Source organism: Zonotrichia albicollis, chromosome 5 (assembly GCF_047830755.1).
Source record: "Zonotrichia albicollis isolate bZonAlb1 chromosome 5, bZonAlb1.hap1, whole genome shotgun sequence".
Taxonomy (NCBI): domain Eukaryota; kingdom Metazoa; phylum Chordata; class Aves; order Passeriformes; family Passerellidae; genus Zonotrichia; species Zonotrichia albicollis.
In genome coordinates, this window is record NC_133823.1 from 10586688 (window position 1) to 10613853 (window position 27166).

General features: G+C 40.2%; 1 protein-coding gene across 10 annotated transcripts in view; it reads left to right on the forward strand.

The window, feature by feature from the left end:
* Positions 1-27166, forward strand: part of WDFY3 (WD repeat and FYVE domain containing 3) — a 156734-nt gene that overhangs the window by 30047 nt on the left and 99521 nt on the right. For 5 of the 10 annotated variants that reach the window (XM_014265835.3, XM_014265833.3, XM_014265838.3 and 2 more), the window contains exons 1-2: positions 8475-8611; positions 21268-21478. In XM_014265835.3, the coding sequence (XP_014121310.2) occupies positions 8583-8611; positions 21268-21478 (240 nt within the window). In that variant the 5' untranslated portion in view covers positions 8475-8582. Of the gene's footprint in view, positions 1-3258; positions 3354-8463; positions 8612-21242; positions 21479-27166 lie in introns of those variants that run through there. The other 5 variants (XM_074540765.1, XM_074540763.1, XM_074540764.1 and 2 more) reach the window with 4 other exon arrangements.

Below are 27166 nucleotides of genomic sequence, written 5' to 3' on the forward strand. Positions count from 1 at the left end.
CACCCTAATATTACGTTTTGAGAAAAGAGTTGCAAATTATATGTTCCAACTCTTTGAACTGAAAAAAAGCCCTTCAGTGCAGCAGGGAGCTTTATGTAAGCCACGGGTGGGGATGTTTTTGATGGCTGAGACTTGTTTGGTGAATGACACTTGGAAATGTGCTGAATGACACTTCTGGAAAGGAATAGATGAGGCTGCTGCCAGGGTTCAGTGGTGGGTCATGAAAACGAGGTGATGCACGCCTCATCTGCGCTGCCATGGGCTGAGTCAGATGCTACCTGTGCGTGCAGCATTCAGGGGAGGAGAAATCTCCATCCTGTTTGTTTTGCACTGCAAGTGGAGCCACCACAACTCCCTGTTGTATTTGTTACTTATGGTGTACTTTTTCATGAGGTAATTGCCGCTTGAGACACTTTGGAAGTGGTCAGGAGCAGACGCCGGATATGGAAGGGGCAGTTTGGTTCTTTGCTGTGCTGCTTCTCTGTTGTGGGTTTGAGCAGCTTCTGGGTAGTGTGTGATCTGCAAATGGGAAAGCCATTAGCCAGAGTAAGGTGCTGCCTGTCTGGAGAGCTTCAGCATGTACTTACATTCCTTTCTGCGCCCTTTTAGTGGACAGAGATGGACAAGGAAGCCTGGAGGCAGCATAGCCACGGAGTACTATATTGTCTGTGTGTTGCCAGGAGATCCATTGTCCCTGTGGAAAGTCAGGAATCTAGTTCAGGTGGAGAGAGAGTGAATACCCTAAGAAATCATCTAGGAAAGCTAAATCTGAATCTTGTCTGAAAACAAGATTCAGATAATCCTTTTGTCCAGGAAAGGTTTTGTTGAACATGCCAGTCAGTATACTTCCCAGAGATATTTCTCCTTTACACTGGAGATTCAATAAGGCAGGAAGGTGACTAAGCTATGCCGCCCTCTTGACACTGACCAGAACTGGTTCTCCTTTCTCAGAAATTGCAGTAGAGTTTTTGTCAGAGTAGCTGTCATTTCTTCTTGAGGGCTCCTGTGCCTCCGCTAGACTGGGGATGTGAAGAGACTGGAGTAGTTTGAAGTGTTTTTGGTGCTTCTAGAGTTTTGCTCTTGACTGGTGGATTCAAAGCTAACCTGTTTTGTTGCTTAGTTTAGTTGCATTTCTTTAGAGGATATTGGTGTTTTGGGATATTCAAGGTTGAAAACATCTTCCTTTTTCTCATTGCTACAGTGTAGATGGTGTGTGCTATTGGTCTTGCAGTCACTTTTGCTAACTGATGACCACAGGGAGAATTAAAGCTTGGGTAATGCTGAAGATTGGTTGATGGAAGTAAGTTAGGAATGCTTTATTTTTTGGCACTACAGAAGGCATTTAGTTCTTGTTAACTATGTTTAAACAGGACCTCCTGCTCCCCTGTGTTTATTGGTTTTGAGACTGCAAGTCAAAACAATTCGCTTTGTGCAGATACATTTGATAAAGTCTTTCTCAAGCTATTGTGACCCTGACAAAATATAGAAGTAGGATAAATGTAGGGGAATCAGGACTTAGAGACAAGGCATTCCAAATGTACTATGGGAATATAGATAAACTTTTGGTTCAGGACCAAGTAAATAACACATATGAGAGAGGGTTGCAAGCTGTCTTCAAGGTTATACTTCCTCTTGACCTTTCTTACAGTTTTAGCTGGAAAACATGATGATACCACCCTTTAATTTCTGCTCAAGGAAACTTGTGGGTTTTGTGTACTTGTAGTGTAATTGGTCATTTGAGCTTTGCAAATATAGTAAGCATTAATTAAGTTCAGTGCAATCACAGTCTGTTCTGATTTGGAGCCTGAAACCTCCACTGTCTGTATTTAAAAACAAAAAAAATATGATTTTGAACCTGAGAGGCACTTGGTTACGTAATAAAGTTCTTAATAGGGTGAAATGAAGATAGCTGAAACAGCAGTTCCTTATTTGTTTTAAGGTTTGTCCAGTAACTGTTCCTATGACAAAAGGACCATTTGTTTATCATCTCAGTTTAAATATTTACTTGCTTCTGCAGAGATAAAATCAAAGTGCTCTCCCTTCTTTTGGAATTTCTGAATTCCATGGTCCAATTTCTACAGTTTTATGTGCTGTGTACACAGGTGGTATTTGGTTGTGGCTGATGGTTCCTTACTTTGCCCCATGAGCTGATAGAACTGGAGGGAGAAGATTTCACGGTCATGGATGATGGAGTTAAGAGAGAAATTCTCCTTTAGTTGTTAATGCTGGACACTTGAACTTGCTAGCTAGTTGCTAAAGATTTTAGAGCATAGAACAACATCGTAACAAAATTTTAACCTCTGCAACATCACTGTGAGCGAGATCTTCAGATTAATGCCATCTCTCTTACAAAGCCTTTTAAAGGTATCTGATGCTGTACTGCTTTTTTTACCCAAGTCAGTTTCCCCCCACCAAAATATTATCTGTTTCTTTTAATGTACAAAATGTTAAAACAATAAATGATATGAGTAGTATTACGAAGTTTTTCCAGTTGCTTCAGGTATGCCTGTATTGTGTGGTGCTCGGGAGTGTAGGAGCCCTGTACTAATAGTGCCAAATGGGACTGACTGGAAATCAGAGGTAAAATAATCAGAGGTCTGCCAATTCATGGCTAATAGCCAAGGTGCAGCATTTCACCTAGTTATTTGTCAGGTCCTACAGTTGCTACTGCTGGGTTTACTGCCTCTATCACCTGTCTGGGTTAGCTGGAGAGCCTTGTGATGGATTCCTGGAGTTGTGCTAAAGTGAGCTCACACTTGATGCCCCTTGTTGTCTTGTGTGAGTCTGCTTGCAGGCTCGAAGATGAATATTTTATAACTCTGAAAATAAGAGGCAGACAAACTAGGGGAGAGGCCAGGGAAAACTGTGTGTTCAGTAGCTTCACAGTTGCTCAGCTAGGTTAGTATCAATGTAGCTTAGTTCTTATTCCTGTGCTGTAATGGTGGGAAGTCACTTGCTTCCTCAGAGGGATGCTCTTGCTGGTCCTGGGCTGTCAGTGCATTAATTACTGGGCTTGTGCTTTATATTAACTCTTTTAGCACTTCATATGCTCTCAGTGAGTGTCATTTAATCAGAGAAATACTGCTGTGTTGTCAGTTTCTAGTTTGCTACTGTTCCTTTTCCCAGAGCTATTTAAAGGATTTCTTAGTTTGTGAAAGTCCAGTTGTCATAGGAATGACTCCTCTTTCATTTCAGAAGAGCAGAGCTCTGTGACATCATTGTCACATTTATATTCTAACCTTTTTCTCTTTTACCTAGTGAGAGAGCAGCTTTGGTGTTGAAGAGAAACCTCGGAAAGGAATGGGCCCTGTTCTCTTGAAGCTGTTTGCTCTGATCCCAGGAATGCTGTAGAGGTTAGTGATGTGAATGTTGAAGAGCTTTTGTGGAAATTGCCTTTTGATTTGTAATTGGCACACCCTTCAATAAATTCTGTGTGAAGCAGATCATTTGCCTGTCACAGAAAGGGAGTTTATTCAGGCACTGTCAGAATACAGTCAGCTTAAAATTGCTCTACCCAAACAAAATTTAGGATTCTGTTTATTTGTGGGGATGTGTGGAAATACATTGCTGAGTGGTCACAGAAAGTTGTGTGGGTGTGATGCATGCTCAGAGACAAGCTGCATTAAAATTGGAGGTTTTCATCAATAGGTTAAAAAAACCCAGTAAGAATGATCATAATACATGAGTCTATAGTGCCTGATTCTTCTTTGAATTTCTCAAATCTCTCATTTTTACTTTGAGAGAAGATTACTCCTGATCTTCAGTAGAGTTGACAGGCTAGGAAGGGTCCATTATGTATCCACACAGAGGTAATGCTATCTCTGCTTCTGCCTCTAGTGACTTGTATTTCGGTGTTATATCCTGGTTTACTTGGGTTTGTACAAACTGTATAGACTGCTTGCTGTGAATGTTTTTCCTCCGAGCTCTATAGCCCTTCTATGAACATTACGGCCTACAAGAGGCTTCCTTTTGCAACTAGAACTGTCAGTCTAGCTTACTTCCATGTTTTTTGGAAAGTTGCCTATGATTAAGTAGATTTATCACCTAGTGGATTACTTTTTAACTAGTGAAGTAAAAAAAAGCTTGTGTAGCTGTTAAATTCAGTAAGGCTTGGTTTGCTGATGAAAAACGAATGTAGCAAGTAAAATTAGATGGAATAGGGGGAGAGGGAAGAGGTAAGCTGGTTGAAGTGCAACGCTGAAGCAAAGAGGTGAATTTCCATTGGAGCAGTTGAGTTAAAATCTGTTTAATCTGTCTGGTTTTTTAGAATCTGTAAAGGATTCTAATCTTTGTTAGCTTACTTTACAAGCACAGAGGTGTGTGTGGTGTGGCTACTGAAGAGTAATGTCCAAGCTTTGCTAGGACACCCTTTGACATACAGACCTGTTTGGAGCAAAAAGAAAAACAACCCAGTGGAAAAAAGACTGCAGCATGTCACAGATGCTGAAAGTGACGAAGTGACCCAGTGGGAAAAGACAAGAAAATGTTAGTTGGCATCACTCTTTGAGGCATGAAGAGCTCAACAACTGCAAGTGCTGCCACTTCTTATCAAGAGCTACAGTCATTGATGTATTCTCGCCATCTTTATCTTGCTTTATATAAAACTGAGAGTTTTATATGAAAGTGTGAGGTATCACTTCTAATTTAACAAAAGCATAGAGAAAGACAGAAACCCCAAAGCACGTCCTTCCGTGTGAAATCCTGCACTCCAACATCAGTACTTTCATTCTAGCTCTGTGCTGCCACTTTTGTTTCCAATGTTTTGTTCATTAACAAAACCCACAAACCTGCCCTCGAGGGGGTCTGACAGAAATATGCCTTTTTTTTACTTTAATAAAAAATACCTAGCTCCCTTCAGCCTATTGTGTTTAGATTTTTTTTTGAGACATATATACTACTTTATGGAGAATAAAAGAAGATGAAAGATTCATCTCCTCTCATGATAGTCTCCCTCTTGACTTAGTAAAAGCGGTTGGTTTCAAGTGCCTGTTGAATGCAGACTCAGTGACGACTGTCTTGTTAGACTCCTGATCTGCTATTCAGGTACTTATGTAGTAAATATTTCCTTGGCACTTCATGTATCCTGTTCTTTCAGTTCTGAGGACACACAAGAACTGGCAGAACTGAACAGCTTGGTTTTAGGGTTGCAGTTACGTTCCTTTCAGACCCAAGCCTGCTATATTTGATTTGGTTGAGCTCTCCATGGGGCCATGTTGAGTTTCTCTCCAGCTGTGGAATGACTTACCTGCAGCTACATGGATAATAGTAAAAACTGTGATGCAGTTTATGAGCACATAGGAGATAATGAGATAAGGGAAGACAGCCAACCAACATAAATTTGCTAGGGAGAAAATTGTGTCAAACTGATTAGTTTGCTTCCTTGACAGATGAATTAGATTAGTGCATAAGGGAGGCAAGGGATAGAAGTGATACAAATAGAAGCGTATAAGGTTCTGAAGGATGTTCTTTTGAGCCTAATATGTACAGTGTTTTGGTTTTTTAAATGGGATCTTCCTTAAATTACTATATTGCAGGAGCAAAAATTATGAAAAATGGTTCTGTGGAGCAGTTAATAGGGATTTGAGATCACTTGGAAAAGCATTTGAAGTAGGCTTCCGTACTATACTAGCTTGTCATGGCTGGGTTTGTCAATGGCACCCATTATTTAGATTGTAGTACATGGGGTAGAGTTTACTTACGAGGTGTGCAGGTGAGGTCAGTCTGGGAGTGGACAGAATGTGCAGCTCAGAGGGTTGATATGAAGCTGTTTGTCACTGGGGTAAGCAAAGTGTGTGTGTTGGCTTGACCTGACTCACCCGGTGTTTATTTGTTGTACCAAAGGAGCTCAGTCAGTGTGTATAACCTAATTATGCTGAGTTTACGGCGTTGGATGGCCTCTTCCAACACTCACAGCACAGCTTGTGGTACTTTTTTATCCTTTGGAAAACTGTAGCACTGAAACCTAGAACTGGAAAGGAAGTCTTTGTTTACTTATAGCAGTTTCTTTATTCTGCCACAGGGAGAAAAATGTGTGAGTGGGGAAGAGTGACCATATTTTTTAAGAGCTTTTGTAGAATAAGATATGAAATATGGAAATGATTGTTATCTTGGGATGGTGTTGGGGAGTCTGTCATACTGCTTTGTTTTAAATTCCCTGTGATAGAAAGGGGTGTTTGTGTGCCATGCTCTTGTATACACAAGGCTCTTCTCATAGTTGTCAGGTTATCATGAAAGATTCATTTCATGGCTCCCTTAGAGGTAAACACTAATATTTCACACTGGGTCAGTAATTTTTGTTAGCAGTAGATTAATGCCTAAAACTCCCTTGTCTGACATGTTCCCATCTGTGATGCCATGGTTTCTTACAGATAGGAAGCATCGTGAGGCCAAAAAAAAAATCTCTATTTTGGTTATCTCTGTGGGGATGCTGTTCTCTGTCTCTGTGATCCCTGCTGCTGTTTTCCTGACTTCTTGGGGTATGGCTTTTTCCTTGCTATCCTAGAAAATGTTTTTCTAGTAAAACTACAAATTGAGAAGGTACACCTTAGCAGCAGAAAGTGGTGCACCAGTGTTGTAATTGGAATTGCAGGAATGCTGTGAAGGTTTCATGCCCCATCTTCTGTCCCAAAGGGAGGGGAATATTGGAAGAGCCACTGCTGATAAGTGATAGCCTGTGAACGGCAAGCCTTAGGCAGTCCCTTGGAAAGACTTTTAAGTCCCAGGAATTGAAACAAACTGGAGGCATGGTAAACCTAGTTTTAGAGCTTGCCCTTGTTTGATTTTCATTTCAGGAAGTTGCCTGGGAGAAATCTCAAAAGCACATTCCTGTAGATGCAAGAATAACTGTTCAAAGTGCTGGGAGATGAAACTGATGTGCAGCAATTTTTATAAGTGAGGAAATAATAGTGCAGAAGTGGGCTACCACCTGCCTGTGTTGCAGTGAGAGTATAGTAGAAGTACTGTTAACTTGTTGGTATTGTTAAAAGGTCGCCTTAGGAGAAGACAGAGAAGTAAAATCAAAGTACAGAAAGAAGTGTACGATGAAATTGTGAAGGAATATATGGATGTATAAGAGAGGAAGCCTTTGCTTTGATTGTTCATTGCAACTACTGTTGCAATTCAATCTTAGTATTGAGCGTTTATTTGCCTAATTATTTCATGTGTCTTTGTTTGCCAGCATGTTGTTGGGTTTCACTCTGTTTATTGCATTGTGTTTGTCGTAAAAATAAACAAGAAAATAAGAGTAGTTATCCTCATTCTGTACGCTGCTTACTGTCTTAAAAGAAACGCAAAACCAGAGAAAAGGGGTAGCAACTGAAAAGTCTTCTTTTCTCTCTTGTGAGGAGCAATGTCTGTCCCCAGGTTCTTTGCATCCAGAAACAGCCAAGCACAGTGTAAGTCATTTACGTGAGGCCATACACTTTCACAGATGCACTGCAGAAGAAAAGACTTGCATTAAATAACTACTCAGTGATTTATGTAAATGACATTACAGTGCATTTGATAGACAATTAGTCTCTCTTTTTTTGTTCTCTTCTTAATGGTTTTTCCTCCAGCAAGGAAGTATGTTTCTTTAATGTGAGTACTGTGTGTATGCATAGGTGAATCCAAGGGAAAAATGTGAATAAACTCCATGTCAGTAGTTGTGCTTTTACTAAGTGGATGCTCAAACTGTCTTCTGGGATAAATGTAGTTGGAAAGCAGTGTCCACTATAGTCATTTGAGTATCATTCTAGGAGAATTCTTTTCAGAGAACTGCAGCTTCAATCATAATTTGTTTTCTGTACCCTTGGTTATTACTAGGGGTAGGGGCAAGTGTGGTGGTGAGACATAACATGCGAGTTTGGATAACATAATGGATTTCTTTGAAAATACTACCACTTCTGAATAGTTTTTGTTATTGAAACAAAACACCTGGCAGTTCTAGATTGTATGGTGCTGTGCATGAAAGTAGCATTGCAATCTAGAATAGTAAACAGTGTTAAAAAAAGACAACAAGACAACAAAGCCCTGAAAAGCAGAAGATTTAATCAAGAAAATCCACATTACATCTGATCCAGATTCTAGAAAGGAGTGTCTCTTGTCCTTAGTTTATTTTTTCCCCTAGAATAATTAGTTCTGTTGTAACCAAAATTGAAATGTATTTACTTTCCTGTGTGATAAGAGAAGCAAGAAAATGTCATCTTGCAAATTAATTTGTAAGCCATGATACATCATTCTCCTTTGCGGTGATTGCACTGCTGACCAGATGTCAATTTCCTTGAGCGCACAGTTTTTCATCTTGATCCGGCGCTTGTGTGAGTTGGGTTTATTCTTTGTGAAGCAGCTGTATCAGTGACTGGGGCCTGTGCGCTGGACAAGGGCTCCCTTCCCTCGGGAGGGAGCAGCTGCTCCCTGCTCGCAGTCCCTCCCGCCTGGGCTGGTACAGGCGGCCCCGCGCGGGGGGCTGGTGGCGCAAAGCCCGGCAGAGCCGCCTGACTGCCGCAGGCGTGTTTACTGACCCAGGGCTGCCAGCACCTTGGAGGCACCGCAGCTCGCCTCCTGTCTCTAGGGTCTTACAAGGGCACCACTTGGAAACTAAGATGCTGGCACTGAACTTCAAGAATTCAAGGTAGGATGAGACCTAAATGAATCCCAGCTACTTTTAATTCTTTGCATGATAGTTTTTCCTCCATAAATTTCCCCCATTAATTTCATGACTAGCATGTGTGAAGTTGTACCTCTTGTTGTTAGACTCGCTGTTATAGGAGAAGTTGAACGAAAGCTGTGATTGATCAAAGGTTTAGTCACAATCTAGTGATATTTTTGAATAAAATGAGTAATGTACCACTGCATAATTTTTTGTGTTTAGAATGTTGGCTTTAGAGAAATAAGTTAAAAGTAGGTAGTTGACATTTATCATCTCAGCTAGAAGAAAACAATTGATTTTAGTTTGTCGCATGGGTAGTTTTCAAAATACAACTAATACGAGCCTTGAGTGCAGTAGTTTTGCTGTGAAGCAAGCTTGTTATCGAGTTATGTTACACATGTTCTAAGAAATCTAACAAGTTGGAGAAAATAGTATTAAGGTAGTATTTTCCCTGTCTCTTGAGTGCTGTAGGCTTCATTTTTTCCCTTTGAATAAGAGAAACTCACTTTTGGGGGGATTTCTAGCTGTCCAATTTAATCTTGTAATACACTGCAAACTGGTGTCGAGAAATCATTTATTCATTGTGAAATACAGCTTTTATTTTGGCACTATTGCCAAACAGGGCTAGAACATGAGTAATGAAGAGACAAACAAAAATAGTTTTGAAAGTAGTTATGGTAAATAGTAAATAAACCAACCTCTTTATCAGCAATCAAAAATGAGCAAAATAAGTATAGGTTTTCTAAAATGTTGCAGCTTTTTCCTTTTATGAGAGACACCAGCTTTAATATACAAAAATATCTATGATCATTTAAGAAGTGTGCCATTGAAAAAAAAATCACTGGAGAACTGGAGGAATCTTTTCATTTGAGTAATTAATATTGCTTTTAAAGTTTGCAGTTTTAGTCTGCTTTGTAGGTTTGTGTTTTTTCTTGTGAAGTGTTTATTTTGTGGGGGTGTTTTGTCTTTCCCCTCCTTTGTTTTTTCCTGTTTAATCCTTTGTCTGACACATTCGCTGCTGGAGATGGAAACCTTGTAGATCTGATGGGCTACTTCTAAATCCAAACAGCTCAGTCCTGCCTTGGATCTGTCCCAGGCTTTCTCTGCAAGGCAGTGTTCTAGGAGCAGCAGTCTCTTGTGTTACTGAGGAGCTAGAGCTGTTTTCTGTAAGGAAAGGTCCACAATCAGCTCTTTTGTCTTTGCTCCATGTGAGGCTCCTGAGAAGTGTTTCTATGTGCAGTCTGGTGGAGCTGGATCCAAAACCACCATGGGAGCCTGGGATTTTAATCTAGCTCTGCCTGCAGTCCTCAGGAAGACTGAAGATGAGACTGGGAGGGGTTGAATTGCTTTTATCTGCAATTTGTGACTGTAATTCCCAGAGGATCTTCTGGCACCCAACAGAGAGCGGTCACGGAAAGGAGGAGCAGAAGAGAGGGAAGGCGACGAGAAAAGACAATACTTTTCTCCCATTGTTACAATACTTGTTCAGTTACACAAAGCATAGCAATCTTTACTGGTTTTCCCACTGGTGGTGCCTCTTATGAGGAGCAGCTGAGGGAAGGGGGGACTGTTTAGCCTGGGGAAAAAAAGGCTTGAAGAGAACCTTACTGCTCTCTGCAACTACCTGAGAGGAAGTGCTGGTGAGGTGGGTGTCAGTCTTTTGTGCCAAGTAACAGGATGAGAAGAAATCACTGAATCATTAGGGTTGGAAAGGACCTCTGGACATAATCCAGTCCAACCTTCCTACCAAGGCAGGGTCACTTGTAGCAGGTGAAACAGGAGCACATCCAGGGGGATTTGAAATGTCATCAGAGAAAGAGACTCCACAACCTCTGTGGGCAGCCTGTTCCAGGGCTCTGCCACACTCAGTGTGAAGAACTTCTTCCTCCATGTTGAGGTGGAACTTCTTGTGTTTTAGTTTTTGGCCATTGCTCCACATCCTGTCACTGAGCGCTGCCAGAGAGTCTGGTACCATTTTTTGGGCATCCATCTTTGTGGGCGGTAATGAGATGCCCTTCAATCTTCTCTTCTCCAGACTAAACAGGTCCAGCTTCCACAGTCCCATCTCACATGAGGGGTGATCCAGGTCCCTCATCATCTTTGTGTCCCTCCTCTGTACCCTCTCCAGTAGCTTCTTGTCTTTCTTGTCCTAAGGAGCCCAGAATTGAACACAGCACTCCAGATGTGGCCTCACCAGGGCTGAGTAGAGGGGCAGGATCACCTCCCCCATCTGCCAGATGCACCCCAGGATCCCATTGGTCCCAGCCATCAAATATCCTCAAGTTGTGCCATGGAAGGCTTTGAGTGGATATTAAGAGAAAGTTCTTCACAGAAGGGATTATCAAGCACTGAAAGAGACTGCCCAGAGAAGGGGCTGCTCCAGTCATCATATTTAAAAGATGTGCAGATGAGGCAGTTGGGTACATGGTTTTGTGGTGGACTTGGCAATGCTGGGTTAGACATTGGACTTGATGATCTTAAGGGTCTTTTCCATCCTAAGTAGTCCTTTGGTTCTGTACTCTATGTATGCAGAACTTGATTCCAGTGGAGCTCAGTTGATGCCTTTGGAGCATCCTAATTTCAGGCGCTAGATAACATGTATGCAAGTATTTCTGCTGCTTCTCCATTAATCTCTGGACCGGATTGCTAATTATAAGGTCTTGGGCTGTTTTATTTTGTTTTGCACTTAGAAATACTATGAACATGCAGCTTAAAACATTGGGGTTATTCACCCTTTCTTACTTCCTCTTGCTTCAAAAATAAACAAGCATTTGTGCTCAGCCTTTAATGTTGATTTAAATGCAGATATGCTGCTGGTTTTGTTACAATCTTTCTGCTTCGATGGTAGCAGAGAGAGGAATTTTATTACATCAGCCAAACATGTGCTGGTAGAATAATTTTGTTGTTTTTCTTTTCTGTGTTGTTAGAAACAAGGGTGGCTCTATGGAGACAAATTTTACAGGTAATGGGCTTCTACTTACTGCTCCTTCATATGCAAATTTCTTAAAGGCAGAAGAAATGTTTTCTTTTGGTGTATAAATGGCTGGGTTACATGGCTGCAGGAAGTTTTTGCTTTAGATTTCTGTTGAGAAGAAAACCCACTACCACCAACACCGCAAATGGGGACCGTGCTCCTGTTAAAAAAGTTCGGTGGCCTTTTTAGCTAAATGTGAGAACCGTGCTTAGGGTCACTATTGTCACTACTGAACATGTCCTGTTTGGTGCTTTGCTTCCTGCATGGCCTTACTGTGAGGATAGACAGTCTCTCTCCTGTTCCAGTTTCCCTGGTTTCCTTCCCTATCTTTCCCATCACACCCTCCCACTCCCCATTACTTCGAAAGGTGAATAGACCAAAGCATCTTCCCCGTTCCTGATGGTGGCTCATTGTTTCACTATTGGTTCGAATGCAATAACTTTCCTAGGAAGGCTTTTTTACTTTGCTTGTTTACTGTGAATGCCAGAGCCACTCTCCAGAGCAGTGTTATTATTCCTGTGCATTTGTTGATGTCTGCATTCCAATGAAGCACACGCTTGTCTCCTCAGATTCCAGATTATTTTGCATTTTTGTTTGTTTTTCTGTGTGTCCGCTACCCTCTCATCCTCTCACCCCTTTTTTGTTTTCTAGGGGCTTCTTAGCAGAATTTTCTCTCCTGAATTCATGGTTTAGTCATTGTCATGCAGTTTGGGACTTGAACCTAAAATTTAAGTTCTGCTATATGTCCAATGGGCTCTAACTAGTATCCTGTTTGTCCAATTAATGCAAATCTGTTTATTTAGGCCTTTTGAAAATAAAACAACTCAAAACAAGAAAACCAGCATTCAAAGATGCTCAAGTTGTTTTTCCACAGAACATGTCAAGAATTCAATTAGAAGTTGCTGTCCAAGATATTGAGGAAGCAAATAGTCTGTTTTATTTTAGTTTGAGTTTCTTAACCAGTTGTTACATATCTTTGTCGTATTCTGTGTATTTTTTCTGATACTGCATAGGTTAGTTGGTTCATAAGTTTCTGATAAAATGTTCCAATTGATTCCTCCATTTCAGGTAATTTTGTTGAGCTCCAAATGTTTCTAAGATGTTACAACTCTGCCAGCGTATGTTCAAAATGAAAATGATGTTTCAGTATTTATTTTTCCTCAATGCGTTTTTCAGCTCCAGATGTTTATAGCAGTATTGAGGTTTGCAGGATTGTATGAGTTTGCTTATCTACTGTCTTGTCAACCAGCAGGTGCAAATGGGGGTCATTCCTACCTCAAATGTCCAGTTACACAGTTCCAGATTAACATTAATCTGACCAATTATAGGTTCCAAAACAAATCTGCTGGGTTTATAATGTATGCATACTGGTTACACTGAAGAACAGAATTTCTGTTCCCTCAGTCCAAAACCTGTTAGCTTACTAGGCATCATTTTTCTATAAATAAGTATTTAAAAAATACATGTTGGTGAGCAATGTCTCTATTTTTGTCATGTTTTGTGTCTGCTTCAGCCAAGTTGGACTTTGCTTCTGCCTGTCAGGATTTTTGTGTTACACATATTTTTGTCTCCTCGGTTAGCATATTCTTCTGGTAAAAAATGTCCTTTGCATTCCTTGAGTAGAGGAGGAATTGTATGTCCAGAGCTAGTTCAGACTTTGTGGCACTCGGAGCTGGATTGCCAGCTTTGAGACCACACTGGAACAGGTTAGAGGAGTGCAGAAAATGTCAGTGGTATGATGGCACAAGCAGGGGCAAATGGTTTCTTGGAGCCTGGATGTCTATGAATGAACCACCTGAAGGTGCTAATGCAGGTGTCTCCTTTCTAACATAGAGCCCTGTACTTTGATCTTCACTGTAACTGATGATTAGGGGTAATGAAACATGGCAAGATTGATTTATTTTCTGGAATGACCATTTCTCATCTCATAAAGCAGAAAGGTTTCTGTTACACATGAAGAGTTTGTTTGATCCTCAGCCCTGCAATCGCAATATATTTCTGCCATGAACAAATTATTGAAAACCTTTTTCTGGTGTAAATATTGTCTTTTTTCTCCAACATAAGCAGGTACCATGGAGCAATTTTGAAGTATGGAATTTTCCACCTTCTTTGATGGCTAGCAAACCTACACTGGTTTTCTGGAGATCAGATCTGTGTTTATATGCAGATGAGGTGGTTTAAGACTTTGCATTGAAATTCAGAGATGAAGGTGTGTAGAACCCAGCAGTCAAATATGGATTTCAGGTAGCCTTAACATTTGTTGGAAGGTATTTCTTGGTCTTGTGAAGAGATGAAGGACCATCTGTTACAGATACCTCAGAGATGAGGTTTTCTGCTCTTCCTAGCTGGATACAATATTCATTGCGTGCTATTTGGCTTCTGAAAAGTGAAAATTACTCATTCAGTTCCCGTGATGTTTTTCAAAAGGTGCTTTTAAACAAGTGGTGGATTTAGCTATTCAAATGTTTACCACAGCAGACTTACCTTTTGGTTCTCAGGATTGTGTGTGATACTTTGAGACAAAATAAGAATTCATCTTTCATTTTAATTGAAAAAGATGTAAAGTGTAGAAAGGCAGACACCTTAAATCAACATGTCTCCAGTTTAAATAGCCTGTATTTGAGCTTTCTGGCAGTTTGCTTTTTCAGCATTTTCAATTCTTTAGCTTGGTTATCAGTTTATTACTGAGCTGAGAAATGGAAGTCCTTAAGTCTTGTTAAGGGCTTCCTTAAAGAAAAACAGGACTGAGAATTGGGTTCATGGTGATGACAGATCATAATGAGTGCTAAATAAAGATGTAGGAAGTGGAATTGTCATCATCTAGCCAAAAATCACCTTCTAGATGCAGTGTGGACAGATTTGTTCCATGTAGGAAAAGGTGGCACACATTTGCTTCTTTGTGCACTGTCTCGTCTTTACTCTCTGTAAAAATAACTCGTAGTTCCCTTCTGTTTCATCAAGGTGTGAGTTCTGTACACCATCTCCAGATGTCTGTGGGCAATGATTGCAGTCAGATCCTTTGCCTCCATGTGTGAATGGGTAGTCCTTCATGTCAGCTAGCTCTTGTTCTGTGCTATTGCTCTGAACAATGATGTTGAAGCAGGCTCTTCAGTCCCAAGGGCATTCTGGATTGTAGGACTGCTTTCCTGGTATTGACGTTGTCTCTGCTTTTATTGCACGGTGATAGCAATGAAGAAAAGTGATGCAACTTCAGCTGCAGTTTGGAGAAGTACTACACACTATTTTCAGCTGGAGTAGGTAGGATTTAATACTTTGGATTACAGGCTTTTTTTTGGAGATGGCAGAAGTGTTTGTAGCCTAGAAATAATTTGTTATAGTAGTGCAAGAAATTTTGGGAAATGTGGTTATTAAAGCACTAGAAAACACGGTGACAGTTATCTTCTAGATACAAGCTTTACACGGTAAGTCAGGAAAAAAATAGGCTATTTGCAGAAGTCAAAAGCAGTACTTTATTTTCTTATTTTAAAAAAATTAAGTGCAAAAAGTTGATAGAACTAAAGGTCATTTTCATTTAAGTTATTAGTAAGTAAGAAAATGTGCATTATTAGTCTTTAGCAAGACAGCTTTCCTCCATCCCAGGAGCATAGGTCAAAAGTATCACTGTTACTTAATTGTTGTCCTTTTACACTGAATATAAAACATTAACCTTCAAGAGGGTACAAACCACAGGAAATCTACTCTATCAGCACTTGCTATTATGTGTCATTATCATGAATAATTTGTGGGAAATCGAAGAAGACTGATAGTCCATGTTTTATAGCTTTATCTTTCTCAATAAACAGTTACTAAAGTTCTTCATATTTGTTGAAGCATTAGGAATTTTTGTTTTTGCAGAGATTTCAAGGCATTAAGGTCAGATTGAGTATAGGAATAGCATTTCTAATATTGCAAATAACAGAGAAATTTTATCTTTAACTGTCATCTGACTGGAGTTCAGAGAACAGGAAAAACATGTCCTGAATAAGGATAGCAAGGTTTTTTTGGTTTGTGTGTTTCTTAGAGGTATTAAAGCAAAAAATAGCTGCATTGAGTTCTCAGATTTGGATACTACCCTGTGAACTGAGACACTTCTGTAAACAGCTCTTCAACCTATGGAAACCCACCAGTATTAGTTCTTTTTTAATCTAAAAAAGCCAAGATTGTTTTTAGGTGGTAACATAAGGTTGCTCAAGAAATTTTGAATTTTTTCAATGCAAAGGAGGGAAAAAGCCAACACACACACAAAAGTCATGACTTTGAAATAATAATGTGACCTTGCAAATCCTTGCCTGCACACCTTCCTTAACTTCCTTAATGATACTTAGCAATATCTAAAGGGTAGAGTGGGAGTTGGTGGTGTTTTCATGTTGGGGAGGTTTCTTAATGAAATAGTTCCTGTTTCAGCCAGATGACTGGATATTTAACAAGAGGAAATCATAGTATGGGAATAAGCACTTTTATTACTGGGGCAGAATATGAGATTTACTTCAGGCTCTCTCTTACCAGGCAACATTCCCCAAAGGCATGCGTGCCAGTTCAGTCTGTCAGGGAAAGCTCATGGCATCCTTTTCAGCAACACAGCTTGCTTGTGCATGATTTTCTTTGTGTGTGAGTAGTTGTTTTGTGTTTGGTGGCAGGGCTGGTGGGGGGGAAGGGAATGGGAGGAAGTAGTTGTGTTCCTCGCTTCCCCTCCTACTGATGTTTTTGTCTACAAAGAGAATTTTTTATTCCTGCTCAGTTCTAAGCAAAAATGGATGTGTATCTAGCCAGTAACAGCTCTTTATTGTTCCCTTTGAGGGCCAGACAATGTCCTTTTGAATAGTGCATATTGATGATTGTCTTCAGAATGTTAGTACTCACTGCATGGGTAGGGAACCTGAAATTCAGGGAAGAAGTAACAGACCTAGTGGGGAGGGAACTAGCAGGTGTGGAATTTACTGATCCTGATGGACTTCTGAGATTGATTATAGGAAGAAGACTTAAATTTCATTTTCCTGAGATAGTTGGGGTGGAGGTGTGTACTGGTGTCCCAACATAATCTGAAAAGAGAGAAGCTGATTCCTGTTTCGCTGCTAAGTTGCTGATGTAATAACAATATAGTGCCTGGAGAAACAGGCACTTGTGACTGTAATTACTAAGCAGTTAATTACCTAGCTGCTTATTTAAATAACATCCTTTTGGAGCTAGATGCAGAGCTTGGATTTATAATAGCTGTTGTGAAAATGAGTGTGTCTCAAGCAGCTTCTGTCTGTCTACTTTTTTTTCTTCACAAATGTTTTGATAGCTGTAGTAGTATTACCCTCACATTATCATACCCTAACTCCTGCTAATGATTATGTGTGTATGCTGTGTTTTTCTTGTAGTGTCTGTCTTTGAGCTTTGTAAGTTGTTGTTATTTTCTGTAATGTAATTTATGATCATTTTTTCAACGGCTTCCACTAACAATATAGAAAACACTTTAAAATATTTTGAAGGGTAGAAATTAGCTCTTACACTAACTCCTGTGAAGCTTCTGGAGAATCTCATGGGTTCATCTTGTGAGATTGCCACATAAATTTAACAGGAAAGTGAAGAACCTTGGTGAATGGCTTTATATCAGAGCTGCTCAAATGGGTCAGCCTTGCTTATGCTCATGGGGAAATGTGCAGCCATCTGACAGCCTGTGGAAAAGAACAAAGAGCAGTTTTTAAAGTGAGGATGCTTATGCCATGCTTTCACTGCTTGCTTCATTTTTCCTCACATGGAGATTCTTCTGCTTCTACCACTGAGAGAAAACTGTAATGTGTATTACAAGAGCAGTAGTTTTATTGTACATGTTTGTAATCTACTCATCAAGTGTCTTATTTTAGTCTTGGTCCATACAGAACATGATGCACTGCAACTGCCATTAATTCACATTTTTAGCTCTAGTAGCTAAAATGGGTACAATAGGCTGAAATGCTTCAACCCTCCTGATAAACTACATGCCTGTCGCGGTGGGGTTGCGTCATAGAACTTCCACTTGCTTAGTTTGCTTTTTCAAGATAAGTTCTTCCTCAGTTTAAAAAAGCCAAACACCCAACAGCTGGAATGTCCAGCTTACAGGTTCCCTATGAAGAGTGTGCCTGCTTGGACCTGCTGGGGGAAGAAACTCATCAGGGCTATGTAGTAAAGAATGTGAGGCAGTGGTGGGATGTACGTGCCAGAAGAGGCTCCTGTGCTGAGAACAGGTTTCTGTCCTTGCCACTTCCACAAAACTCCTCTTGAGGTTTTTGGATCTGCCCTCTAATTGCATCTGAGTGCACTGGGTGTTTAGCTCTGAGATCACAAGAGGAGATGAGAAGGACATCCGCTGGTCTCTAAGGGACACAACGCAAGCAAGCAGAAAGATTCAAGCATTGCCGGAGTGAAGGATTAGCTGCTCTCCAAAGCATCTTGAAATAGATACCATATTATCAGACATGATCAATTTTAGCATAAGGGAAGATGTGTGTTGGTTGTGTGGATATTGAGGCTGTTGCAGTGCCTGTGCTGTGGGGCATATCTGTGAAAGGAAGTTGTGATGCATTCTGACCCCTGAGGAAATGCACTGCTGGGTGTGCAGAGCAGCCTTTCAGTCCAGGTTGTAGGAACCAAGGTGTAGCATCATGCTCAGAGGGATGTAGTAACAAAATACCAACCAGGTGCCCATGAAGCATCTGTTGAGAGAGGCAGGAGGCTCTCTGGGGACTGTAGGAAGTGAGTGTGCAATTTAAGACTCTACTGCAATGCATGTTCAGAGCCAGGCCAAATTCAAGCTCTACAATCATTTACAAGACTGGTGTTCCCTAACTTTTGAGTTTGCTTGTCTTAATTACTGTGCAGGGTGCTTGATTGTCATGTGCTGTAAACAAGCAGTTGTGAGCAGGTGAAGTGGCTGTTTTACTGAAAATACTGGAATCTTTTCATTTTTGACATTAAAGGATCTGCCAGGTCTTAATGCTGAATTCAAGTCGCATGTGATGGTTGCAACTGACTGAGGATTGTGCAGATGCTTTCACTTAGAATAGGAACATGCTTTTTTCTAGATTGTTTTTTGTTTATAATAAAAGGTTTAGGTATACTGCTTTCTCTTCTGCAGGCCTAATACTAAACAAAGAAAAGATCAGTCAAAATATTTGTACAGGACAAATAGCAATACAACACTGTTCTTTCTCTGTTCACTTTCACATGTCTAAGATTTGGGCCTAATGCTGGAGATCCCAGAGCTGACAGCTCTCTTCCCATAGATAATCTGTGCTGTGATAATCAGAGAAAATATCACTGGATTTGGACAGGCAAAAATTAATCACACAAATTCTTTCAGCTTTTATGTACGGTATATTTCAGATTACGTTGCTTGGAGCCCACACTAGCATTTTTTCTAATAAGAGAGAAACACAGTAGGAGTTTCTCTAAACTCTGGAATAATTCCAGATGTAGTATCTACTTTGGAATTTGGTTACTTCTGGGAAAAAAAAAAAAGAGGTATTTAATTGGAATGACATCATCTTCCCTCCCCTCTCCTCCTCTCCCCTCCTTGTGGTGGGGAATAGATGGGAGGGACCATGACTGTGTTGAGGAAGTGAGGACTATTGTAATTGTTCTCTTTGTTTGTCATCCCTTGGAGTTAACTGCCACGGTGGAGTTAAATAGACCAAAGCTGCAAATGCCATTTCAGTAGGCTCCTTTACACTGGGAAAATAGTGTGTAACATTTCTTTGGACTTCTCTGACTATACAAAACTTGTCAGATCTGTAATTGCAAGTGTGTGTCTGAACCAGTGTAAAATTCTGTTTTAGTCGAGTGCTTAGGCTGAAGAAAGCAATAGAATTTAAAAGAAAAATTGGCCACATGAGCAAAAGTCCACAGCAGTCATGGACTTGATGACAGTATGAATTTTGGGTGGGTATATAAGTTCTCAGCATTTTGTGAATCATAAAAAGAAATTTAAAATATTGTCTTTAAATGATTTTATTAAAAAGACAATGCAGACTTTTTTCCTGCTGCTTAGGCAGTGAAGGTTTGGGTCTTTGAGCTCAGGTGTGGTATTCTGCTGTTTTACCTGTTACAGCAAGAGAAGCGTCCTCAAACTGAGGAGTTTTGGAAAAGCCATGGGTTTCTGAAGGAAACTGTGTTTTGTTTTTAGCTGCATGATTAATACTGATTTGAAGTGTTACCTGTGTTATTTCTTAGGGATGACATACTAAAGGACAACACTCATTTCTATCTAATTTTTCCCCAGTTGTGAAAAGCCAGTGCACATTTCTAGCATGGACTTACAGTTGTTGGCTTGTAACTTAGATTAGCTTTATTGATGACTTCTCATTTAATGAATTATAAAAATAATGGTACTAAAATGTTCATTAGCTTTAGTTCCTAATGTTTTACTATGTTTTAGTAAAATACTCTCTGAATATGTTTTATGAACATGTTCCAGAAAGGTATCTTTTTCTTGGGTTAGAGAGAGAAGATTTTTCTTTTATTAATGTTTCTTATTGGTAGTTAATTGCCTTCACTTTTACAAGCATAGCTCCAGTTTGTTATTGATGTTATTTTCCTGGCTTTAGCATCCAGCTGCAGTCTTTCATCACAACTTAATCTTTGGGTTGGAGTTCTTCAGTAGTGTCTACTTTCCCTTTGTTACTCTAATTACAGCACCTTTGGAATCACCATTTCTCCTTTTATTAATTGACCCTTCATGGTAACCTCTCTTTTTGACAAGTTAAATAATTAAGTTCTTTAAGTTTTTTGCTGCAAGGCATTTTCTACTCTTGAATAATTTTTACAGCTGTTACTGACCTTTGGTTTTTCAGCTACATTTAAGCAGTGAGATGTAGGCATTGCAATTCTGTGGAGTATTTCATTGTTGGTGGTCTTTATATATGGAGCAGAAACTGTTTTCCATGTATTCCACTTACTCCTTCCCTTACGTGACTCTGGTTGTGAGATTAGTCCCTATTGCTGCAGTGGTTACATCTGTTTAGGGATTGGTTACATCTGTTTAGGGATTGACTACATCTATTTAGGGATTGGTTATATCTGTTTAGGGATTTATCTGTTCTGGCCCTTACATCTCTCATACAAGGTCCTGCCTGATAGACTTCAGTCACACAGCTGGAAGACTTGGTCCATGTTGTTTTGAAGACTGAGGTGTTATTCTGCAGAGCCAGTAGCTGAGGGATGAGATGAACAATAGTTCCACTGGATAGCTTTGTCTCTCTGCCACAGGAAAGTCAGGAAAAAAATCTATGCTTGTCTCTGTGTGATAAAGCTGATGTCTGAGAGAGTTGGAAGGTCTTGTGTGATTAGATTTTAAAGTACTGTTTTTATTCCAGAATTAATTTGAGAATATTTTGCATTATGTAGATAACACTGTTGTAAATGCTGTGGGATGTGCACCAAAGGATCGTAAAACTCATCCAATAAAAAGTATTTTGCAGTGTTCAAAGCCTGGCCAGCCATGCTTTCAACTGGAGGATATTGGATGTTTTGCTCTTCCAAGTTGTTGGCTTTAAATTCTCCTAATCAATGCCTGGCGTATAAAATTAGCTGATGCTCTTCACTACAGTATGGTACTTACTGTGAGAGAGGGTGCTATGTAGGCTTTGGTGGAATAATGCCTAAGTCTTCTCTATTCAGCAGGTTCCTTTTCCTTCCTGAGCAGGATACGAGGGAGCTTCCAGAAGCCAGCCAAGATGAATATGGTGAAGAGGATCATGGGCCGGCCCCGGCAGGAGGAGTGCAGCCCCCAGGACAACGCGCTGGGCCTGATGCATCTGCGGCGCCTCTTCACGGAGCTCTGTCATCCTCCACGTCACATGACACAGAAAGAGCAGGAAGAAAAACTCTACATGATGTTACCTGTGTTCAACAGGGTAAGCCGGGCAATTTGCAACAAATGTTGTCTTTATTTGAATTGTTTGCTCATATTTTGTGTTCCCAAGACCTTTTGGTTCTAGCACAACAGGTTTTCTCCCATTGGCATCCTTTCAATTTTCTCCTTATCCTCACAGGGTTTTGTGTTAGGGGATGAACTTACCATTGGAGATTTCCTGTTCTTACCACTTTTTCTCAAGTGCAATCCACAGATGCATGTAGCCTGACAGCTTTTCTGCAGTGCTCACTGCTATTACAGTCGTCTGATTTCCAACCTAAACTTGACAAGCAAGTTTATACCCACTTTTTTTGTGTGACAGCACTATCCTTGAGTCTAAATAGCTCTTCTCCCTTCTTTGCATTTGTTGTACTGATGCATATTTAGATATAGCAATCATAATATGTCCTGTCAACTTGGTTTTTCTAGGCTACATGAGCTGAACAATTTTTATTTCTCATGTGTTCTTATCACCCTTATAGGCCATTTTTTTCCTGTGTATTGAGTCTGAATCTCCCTTCATGGACAAGGGAGATTTTGAGCAAGCAATCTGTAGGGAATGTATAATGGCCACTTTTACTGTGGCATTCATATTTCACTACTCTCTTGTACTTAGGCACTGAGGTTTTATTTTGAAGCAGAACTGTGGCAACTGTCACTGGAATTAATAGGAACTAAATCCTCCTGATGTCTTATATCAGTCAGTTACCCCACCAGGTTATTGTGAATAATGATTTTGATGGTAGTTTTAGGGTCATGAAAGACCAGTAGGTACATATCTAGCTTTCTGGCTTTTTCCCCACTGTGTGCTCTTACTCTTTACTTATTGGGTGATAGATTTGTCCTTGTATATGCTAGCTCAGAGAACTTGAATAATCCAAAAACTAAAAGGATGATTTGTTGAAGGTATGGCTTATGAAGGTGTTAGACATGGAGCTGCTTGCATGTTTGCGCTGGTTTTGCTGGGATAGAGGTAATTTTCTTTATAGTAGCTTGTATGAGCTGTGTTTTGGATTTGCGCTGGAAATAATGCTGACAGTATGGGGATGTTTTAGTTGTTGCTGAGCAGTGCTTTCTCAGAGGCAAGGCCTGTCTGCTCCTCACCCCAGTCCACCAGTGCAGAGGCTGGGAGTGCCAATGGAACTGGGAGGAGACTCAGTGACCCCAGCTGACCCAGTGGATATTCCCCACATACAGTGTCAGGCTCAGCATAAAGCAGGGGCAAGATGAGAGCGAGGTGGAGGGAGTGTTCAAGTGGTTTGTCTTTCCAAGCCACTGTTACCTATGATGGGGCCGTGCTGTCCTGGAGAAGGCTGGGCACACTTGCCCATGGAAAGCACTGAATGAATTCCTTATTTTGCTCTGCTTGCTTGCATGGCTTTTGCTTTCCCTATTAAACTGTATTTATCTCAGCTCATGAGTTTTCTGCTTTTACCTTGCTGTTTCTCTGCCCTGTTCCACCTGAGAGCAATGGGCCGGTGTGGTGCTTAGCTGCCAGTTTGAGGTTAAACTACAACAATGCTGTATAGAAAAATTAATCCTAGTCAAGACGTAGCATTACTAGGATTTTCGGTCTACTAGGTAGTGTGCTTTAGTGGATGGATTGCTTGAATGCCCTAGGTCTTATTTCTACTGGTAACCTGTTGTGTGAGTTTGGGAGAAGTAAGCTCATTTTATATGCCTCCTCTTTAATTTATCTTAGATTATATGCCTTTTAGTTACGGACTTTCTTGATTTGTTTTTACAAATTAGCACAGTAGAGTCTTAATCTTGCCTTGAGCCCATGAAGGTTATTTTGATGCAGGTACACTTAGAAATCTCCCTCTGGTGGTTACATAAGGCTGATGCTTCTGGAAAATAGGATGCCTCCACTTGAGCTTTTTCAGCACTTAACTCTGATGTGCAGGCAGAGAAGAATTTTTCTTCTTTGTGGTATCTACTGGCAGAAGCATTATATCTATAGAAATTGCAGAGGTAATATTATTGGGTTTAAGTAAAATTAGTGTATCAATGCATGTATAGCAGTCTAAGGAAAGACTTTGATTAGACTTCTGACATGAAAAAAAAATCCAAGTTTTAATTGTTTTAATTTCTCCATTGTTTCTACATTTTCTCTTTTTTGTTTTCTTCCTTAATGCACATTTCCCACCTTCTTTTACACCACTTGCTGGCTTTGTCCTAATTCTCAGCTCCTCCTCTGCACTCTGCTGAAATCCAGTTGAAGCTACTTCATGTCTTTGCACCATATGTTTTAACTGTCCTTCATTCAGCTTGTGCTGAAGCATTCTGAAAACCAAATCAGTAGCCCCAAGTTTTCTTTTTACTTCGTGAAAATCAGCTCTTGTCAAAGTAATCTCAGGTACCATTTATATCCTCAAACAGATTGTTGGTTTCTGTGATTTCTATTTGTATGAATGTGTCTTGGCTACTCTTCAGTTTTCCTCTTTTTTTGTAGTAGCTTTTCCTTCCCCAGGTTCCTCATGTCTCTATTCTTTTGCAGAATCTATCTAGTTTTGTTTATGGACTCTTTCCTCCGAGTCCTAGAGACTCTTTTGTACCCTTCTTTACTGAAGTGAACTTGGTGCTGAAGGTACATTCTTACATGTTTACCAAATGTTTTGTTTTTCAGTCCTACTTCTGACTGTTTTCTTCCTCTTTCCTCATTTTTCTCCCCTTCGGTTTCCTTGTTTAGTTTTAACATTGCTGTCCTCAAGCTCTGCCTTCTTTGAGCTTGTGAGGTTCTTGGAGCTGTCCTTCATGCCACAAATACAGGCTCTTGCCAGATGTTGTCACTTTAGTTTTTAGTCTCTAAAATCTGGATCATAGCTTGGCATATTGAGGAAAGCAGGTGTTGTTTCTGCTCTTTCACTTCCTTTCTTGCAGACCTTGATAACTATTATCTGTCATTGATGAACTGGGATAGTGTAACCCAAACAAAACTGGTGTTTCCTGATCAGTCAGATCTTATCCTGTCTCTGTTACAGGGGGATTTTCTTCCTTTCATTTCATGTAAAGGCATTCTTCTTTTCCTGTATTCAAGAGGCTGAACAGTTGTGATGCCATCTATTTCTACTTTTGCAGTTTACGTCTTTAGATTCCTGTTTAATGCCACCTTCTTCTTTTGATGTTCACATACAGAGTCTGCTGTGGCTTCCTCAGCTTATCTAGTTTTATGTTTTCTGGAGTGTCAACTCTTGATGGTACAGGTTGTTTTGGAACAATCCTGAAAGGTTAGTAATGCTGCAGGTCACAGCAAGACAAATTGTGGTTGGAATAAAAAATAGTACAAGAATAAAATCTCATTTTCCAAAGAGTCTTGGAAGAGATTTTCAGTGGCAGATAGGGTGAATCTTGGTTCACTCTAAAATTCTGACACAACTTTTCTCTGAGAAGGGACCTTTTGCTGTCAGGAAACACTAAAACATTATTAGAAGTTCCTTTCTAAAATTTTTCTTGTTTCTCAAACTTAATCCTTAGCTGCTGAAGTTCAAGTGATCACTTAATAGCTTTGTTCAAATTCAGACACTGAATCCATCCATCAGTTACTTTCCATGGTTATCTTTATTCTGTCAAAGACTTTGAAGTGTGATAGAGTCCTTTTCCTGTTACTGCCTTCAGCAAAGATTATGATTATAAAAGCATTTTCTGTTACAAGATTGGGATGGTTATGTTAGGAGGAGAAACTCAAACAAATTGTGACGCTCAGATCAAAACTTCTGTCATGCCCTTATGTGTAGTCCAGAATGTCTCCTGTCCCAGAGTGGTGAGCTGTTGGAAGAGGGAGCTGCATATGTTTGCCTGGGATCTGTGTGTGTGCACACAAAATGCAGTAAGGAGTCCTGGGAGAAGCATTATTTTTGCTGACTGCAGAGGTCTAGAGTGAAGACAGTAACTCTGCTTCCTAGAGGCATCCAAGTGGCCAGCAGCTGGCAGCCAGTTAAATAACCAGGGTATCCAGGAGCTCTTGAGACTTTCTTGCTTAGCCATCAGGTTGAGTTTTTTCCTTTCATCAGAGGTATCTCAAGTTTTGTGGGAAATGCAGCTTCATTTCCTTTTCACTTTTTTATTTTGAGTATTATTAATGAGTAAATTCAGCAGAGCTAAAGCATTCTTAAGTTTGTTTTATAGATAGAGCATGTCTCAAATCTGCATGGATAAAACCATCTTGCTAGTTCTGGTAACAAGTGAGTTTACAGACCACTTCTTTTTCTTCATTGTTCAGGGAGGCTTATGAAATGATGAATCACATAGTAATGAAAAGCTAAATTGGTGCATAATTAAGAAAAGATTGGCCCTCTGGAAGGCTCCTTTCAGAGTTCAGTGAGTTTGTGGCAGCACTGCTCTACCAACGTGGTGGTAATGCTTGTGCAGTATGTGAAAAAAGTGGATAGAATGATGAAGAGGCTGGTTTTGAATAAGTGTTTCATTACCTTGAAAGAGCCTTGCTTTTCCATATTAAAAAGATGATTTACTGCTAAAATGTGTAACATCCTGTTCTTGGTTTTTACTACCACTTTTAGTCTAAGGGTACATAAATATCCAATGGAGATGCTTATTCTACATAGTGCAAACTTGGTTATGGGGCAACTAATTAAAATCCACTTGACCTCAGTTAACCTTTTACAGTAACTTTGAGTTCTCTGCATTTCCTGGTAACTACTGACAAATCTGAGCAAGCTCAGGACAGGTAACAGGGTCAATAGTTTGTCCTCTTCACTTGGTCTGGGTGAAAGAGCTTTAAACAATTAGTGACGACAAGATGCTAATGTGCATTCTGGTCTAGATAATCTTGCTTAAGTTATGTGAGCATGCAAACCTCAAGGCCCTCTTCCCTTCTTACAGCTTTGTGGAAGTTACGGGCTCTTGGATGAGTTGGGATCTGATGCAGACAACTGCAAAAGGAGGTCTTGTGAAATATTTAGGGAAGCTTGGATTGTCTGTACTAGGCGTGTTGTGTAGTCTGTAATTCAAATGAGGGGTATTTTTCTTGGTGTGCAGAAAACAGTTGTCTGCCTGTAATGTCTGGTCTCCCGTTTGCTTACTTTAATGATAATGGTGGTTGATCTTTCCAGTATGAGAAGTACTTATGCCTTTGGTGAAAATTACTTTTATTTTGCGGAAGCTGAGTGTTCCATTTCAATGTTGTATTTCTGGCTTCATTTCATCATGACTTTGCAGTGCAAGTAGACAGGAGAAATATTTTTGGCTGTTTTGTGATGTGCTGGAGCAGCTGATACTAAGGGAGGTAAGAAGTCAAACTTTGACAAAGGTTATTCTTTCCTTCTGCCTTTTAAGTCATCTTCAGTGATTTGGGGGTTCCAAGGTTAGCTGCACCACAATTACCACACAACCTTGCTGGCTGTAATAATGGATTTCACTGGATGTCCCTGGACTTGAGAATGACCTCAGCCAAGTGTGTCAGCAGTTTAGCTGTAATAGGATAACTGGGTCACCCAGAGAAAGGAGACAGGGGTGAAGCAGCTGTTGAGTCCAAGTCAGCTGTACTGTTGTAGAACACATCCTCCTTCCGGGAGGCCAGTGTAACCTGTTGAACTTAGGTTTTGCTAGAAAAATACTCTCATCTTTTATGCTCATCAGGGACACTACTGAAGGTTGCATAAATATCTATAAGGGAAAAAAATTTAAACAAGCAGAGACTGTTCAGGTGTTGAGCAGGCCGTTCTGTTTC